Here is a 5,342-nt window from a genome sequence, read left to right as displayed (position 1 = left end):
GTTCCTTATTTTCATAACATGTTAAAGACGACTTTATTAGTTTTTTGAAATTTCTAATATACTTCTTCTTTTTACTCGTTTTTCTTCTTCTTTTAGTGTTCTATTTAATTATGTATTATACATTTATACTATTCTTTTGTGAAATTTGTAAATATAAATTCAAAAGAAGCAACCAAACCCAATTTTCATGTTGTTCCGTGTTGGAATGAAGAAATGTCTTTTGTATAAATATCAACTCAAAATGCACAAATATAATTAGGTGGAAACTCAGGTGCAATCGACTTCATATGAAGTTGATAGTTGAGGGTCGTTAGATGAAAATTAGACAAATCAGTAAAATTATCTAATGGCTCTCAATTATGAACTTCACTTGAAGTCGTACCTGAGTTTTTACCATATAATTATATAAATACCCTTATATTATTATTTTTCTCACAAACTTAAATCCTTAGTTATTAAAAAAAATATCACGATTGTATAAATTCAGATCTAAAAGCTCAAATACTCAATGTATTTCATGTGCTTTACAACATATATTTTTTCCTTCAATATTCCTTAAAAAAATATATATTATATTTATTTTCATTACATATACCCTCTTGCTCTACCTTGTGATTGTTGAGAAGAGAAAAATCAAACTTTTGAAAGAAGAATTTAAAGAATGGTTGATGAATTCATGGAGCAATTTCCCTTGATTCATCAAAGCTGTTCTTCTTCATCTTCAGGCAATAACGTGACAAGAGAGCCTCCTAAGAGAATTGGTAAGTAATTTCAATTTTGTTCCTACACTTAATTTTATATATAGATTTTCTAATGAATTCATTAATAATCTTCAAGCAATCATAATGTATCAAAAGCAAAATTCATAGTATTGGAATTGCATTCTGGGATGGAAATAAACAAGTAGTGCAAAATTAGTTATTAGACTAGTAGATATGAATGGTAGTTAAGATAACCAATAATAAAAATTGATTCTCAATTTCAAAATCTTAAACTCTAACCAAAATTCAATCTCAGTCTTTATATATAACCAACATTCATATTAAGAATTTAATTTCTATCCATTGAAAATATTAAAGTAGCAAGCAACAAAAATTAGGTTTAATTATTACGTCAATTTCTATAATTTCATTAAATTTTTAATTAGGTCTTTATATATATATTTTAATTAACTCCCTATATCATATTAGATTTTGTAATTAAATTTTTGTCGTAACAAAAACCTTGAAATTAATGGAATATTTCTTTCGAAGGTAACGTATGGAGTGCAATAGCGCACATAATAACAGGAGTGATAGGGGCAGGGGTGCTGTCTCTAGCATGGTCGGTGGCGCAACTTGGTTGGATTGGAGGTCCGATTTGCATTGTGTTATTTGCAGGCACAACCATGGTTTCTTCAACCCTTCTTAGTGACTGCTATAGACACCCTCATCCTGAGTATGGTGCAACCAGGAGTTCCTGCTTCATAGATGCAGTCAAATTATTTTTAGGTATTAAATAAGGTGAAAACTCAGATAAAGTCTACTTCACGTGAAGTTGATACTTGACAGTCATTGAATGAAAATTTAGTCAAATCAGTCAAATCATCTAACAGCTCTCAGGTATCAACTTTACGTGAAGTCGACTTCATCTGAAGTTTTAACATTAAATAATTATTTATTTATTTATAGTTGCATTGGATTGGAGTGAATGAATACATAAGGGGTGTTATGAAAAATGATGATAGGAGAGAAGAAGAAACATGTGTGTGGAATCATGGCTTATGCAACCATGTTTGGCATTACAACTGCCTTTGTTATTACATCTGCTACCAGTGTCAAGTAAGCTCCATTTTTTTATTATTATTATTGATTTATTTTTTTCTTGCACTTTTGAATTTTTTTGTTTTTTGTCTGAATTTTTGCTGAATTTTGGATGTTTGCAAATTTCAATGACTTGTGAGTTTTTTATATACATAGAAGAATAAGTACAATAAATAAGCCTAATTGGGCTCAGGATTTAGGTTCAGTGAATGTGGAATTTGAAGAGATACTAGGTGGAGAAAAATGAAGTTTATTGTATCATCCTAATAGTCATAGGCTTCATAAGAGGTTTAATTAATACACAAGGCCCAAAACAATATCTCTTAGAAGCTTCATTATGGGCTCTATTCATTTTCAATGATTCTATCTCATTTAGGATTTGTAGAATAGTCAATTCACTTATCTATTTAAATAATTATTAAAAATTTAAATTTTATTTTATATATATAATAATTTATTGACCAATAATAAATTTTTAAATAAAATTTTAATCTACAATAAATTAAATTTTGACCTATTAAATTAAAAGATACCATAAAAAAACACCAAAACAAAAAAATACCACAAAAAAATTTATAAATATTCTAAAAAAAAAAAACAAAAAAAAAGTGTCATTAAAATACAAATTATGCTTCCGAACCTTAAATGAACTTCGCATATATAAAATAAAAAGAATTTACTTAAAGTAAATGTCACCCAAAATTTCTTTTGCAGTGACGATCTATGATTAGTTATTTTTTAATTAATAATTTGAGTTAGTTGAATAATTAATTTATTCATCTATTTAAATAAGTGTTAAAGTTCAAATATTTTTCATACATGCAACTAATATTAATCAACAATAAATTTTTAAATAAATAATAAACAACCTCTCGAATAGAAGAATAAAGTAAAAACCAAAAAACAAGTCATCTTTTTATTTATGTTCTCCAATAATGATATTTTTTACGTGAATATTTTTTTATTTGACGAGAAAAACATCACAAGTATATGTTAGAAAAAATTTTTAAAAAGTCCTAACAATTATTTTGAAAGACAACGAGATTTTTAAAAAAATACTCTTTTTTATTTTTGATGTTTATTTTTATGGAATTGATTATAGTCCATATGTCTATGTTTTTAATCATTGACAAATCATTGACACAAGAATTAATCAATCTCATAAAAATAAAGATAAGAAACTGAAAAGAATTTTTTTTTTTTTTATTTGAGAACCTCGTAATTCTTTTGAGATAATTGTCAAGGACCGAATTGGATATTCACCCTATATGTTATTATAAATTCTATAGTAATGTTAATAAATCAATTTTAATTTAAATCTTATTTTAATTTTTCTATCCATTTGTAATAGTTATTTTATATTTTTCTTCGTAGGTTAATTCTGGCAAAAATTGTATAACTTGTTTACAGTTGTGTGATTTTAATAATAATTTTTTAATATGCATGATAAAATCCTAATTAATTTTTTTTCTTGAACAAATATCTTTTGTTTTAATTATTATTTCCTCTGGTGCATTATTTTAGTCTATATCATTGACATATTTAATTAAAAATGAGTTTCCATTTGACACTCAATTCTACTACTATAAGATAATGATGATGAGATTGTGTTGATTATTTAAAACAAATAAGATAATAACCATATTCTAAAATTAGATTAATTAATTAGATAAACTATAAAATTCTGAATATGGCTTGTTGATGCACATACATGTGATTATGTGAATGTGTGATTTTGTCCTCTTTGATGAAAACACATACACAATAATAGAGACTTAGGTACATTCAATTATTTCATAGATGTCAAAGATCATGTTAGTAGAGTACCCCCACTGAACTTCTACTCGTCAACAAATTCAACTACTACTTTACTTTTGATTTCAATTCAATTTATATCTTTGCAAAATGTCATAAAGAATGTTATTTATTTATTTATATGTAGGAGTGAATGTGAACTAGATTAGATTTTGATTTGATCTTTATTAAAATTATTAGATTGAATCTAATATCCATATGTTTTAAGTTTGGATATGATCTAATTCGATAGGATAAAATATTAGATATATCCATAAAATATAAAAAAATTTTAAAAAATTTATTTTTACTAAAAATATCAATAAAATCTCTTTTTTTCATTTATTTATTTACTTTGTATAAATTTCTGGATATGTGGATATTTATTAGAAATTTATAATTCGATTCTATTAGTGTACAGATTTAATTCGATCTGATTCATAACCTTTTAAATTTGATTCATATCCACAATTTTTATATTAAATTTGGATAAATACCAATATATCATAGATATAAGGATCAGATTCGATCTATAAATACTCTTATTTATATATAAAAAAGAAGTGAACATGAAAGTTTTAAGTTCTTTTTAGCCTAGGTATTAGTAGTAGTAAAAATAATTTTGATGAACATGAAAACAAAAGTGTTATTTATACATAATGTATATAATTGATTCTAAAGCAATTAATTAAGCAGCTTTTAATGGTTCAAATAATAACATAAGTGACTTTTCTTGATTACTGTTATGTTCAGTAGAATGCATCATTGTAGCAAATACGTATGGGCAACATTATTGGGTATTGCATGTGCTTCAACAACTTGTCAAATATAATCAATTCATAAGGTGTATTTTATACATACAAATATTTAAAAAAAGAATTGAATTTTTGCAATGTTTTGTTATATTCAGTGACCACTTATTAGATAACGATGATTGGCATGCCGGTAGAGATGACCCTCCATGACTTAGTGGTTGACTTAATTAGGGCTATCAAAGGAAAGTGTGAACACAAAAATGTGAAAGAAAAAAACTTTGATGCTTATTATAGTATTGGAATTATTTATATCAAGTGGCTTTCAATTACTAAAAAGTCGGTAGGAAATTTGATACAGATCCATTTTTTTTTATGGGAAAGTACGAAGAGCCAATGAAATATTTATACAATGTGTACAATAGAGGTTTATGGAGTATTAGAGATATAATTATTAGTGTTACATTTTTTCATCAGCTGAAGTTTTTGGGATGAGTGGTATCATGACATGGTATTAAAGCGCTAGATCCTTGGTGAATCCAAAAATTAAACTAATTTTTCGAGAAGATATTTATTATCGAGCAATGCTAGGGGCCAGCAGTTTTATTGAATTTTGGCCAGCATGTAACCAGCAGAGGAAGGTGAGCCATTGGATGAAATCTCACACTAATCTCACACCATCAAATCATCATTGATGACTAGTTGATGGCTAACAATCACAAAAATTGCTGGCCCCCTAGACTTTTCCTTTATTATCCTTTGTACTCAGATGGTTATTCTAAATAGTTTAGGAGATGTACACATTGTACAAATAGTCCATTGTCTCCCTAACAGGATCCTTTTTTTATTAAATAATATTAGTGAACAAATTATAACTTAAATATTATAATTTTTTTTTATTTAGAGGTCTTGAATTTAAATTTTATTTTTAACAAAAAAAATTTATGCATAATTATTTTTGGGATTATTATAAATGTAGTAGTCGTTTGTTTAT

The 5,342-nt window shown here is 26.0% G+C and overlaps 1 protein-coding gene across 1 annotated transcript; it reads left to right on the top strand.

The window, feature by feature from the left end:
• The first annotated feature begins 522 nt into the window (after positions 1–522).
• On the top strand, positions 523–4,658 carry LOC127740684 (probable amino acid permease 7). Its single transcript, XM_052252118.1, has 4 exons — positions 523–761; positions 1,254–1,490; positions 1,727–1,820; positions 4,507–4,658. Exons 1-4 carry the CDS (start codon positions 662–664, stop codon positions 4,559–4,561), a joined length of 486 nt encoding a protein of 161 aa, XP_052108078.1. The 5' UTR covers positions 523–661; the 3' UTR covers positions 4,562–4,658.
• Positions 4,659–5,342: the final 684 nt, after the last annotated feature.

Source organism: Arachis duranensis, chromosome 7 (genome assembly GCF_000817695.3).
Source record: "Arachis duranensis cultivar V14167 chromosome 7, aradu.V14167.gnm2.J7QH, whole genome shotgun sequence".
Lineage (NCBI taxonomy): Eukaryota > Viridiplantae > Streptophyta > Magnoliopsida > Fabales > Fabaceae > Arachis > Arachis duranensis.
This window is presented reverse-complemented; position numbering and strand designations above follow the sequence as displayed.

Coding starts and splice junctions, on each gene's coding strand:
- LOC127740684 (XM_052252118.1), top strand. CDS start 662: ATGGTTGATGAATTCATGGAGCAATTTCCCTTGATTCATCAAAGCTGT. Junction 762..1,253: donor AGAGCCTCCTAAGAGAATTG/GTAAGTAATTTC, acceptor TTTCTTTCGAAG/GTAACGTATGGAGTGCAATA. Junction 1,821..4,506: donor ACATCTGCTACCAGTGTCAA/GTAAGCTCCATT, acceptor TGTTATATTCAG/TGACCACTTATTAGATAACG.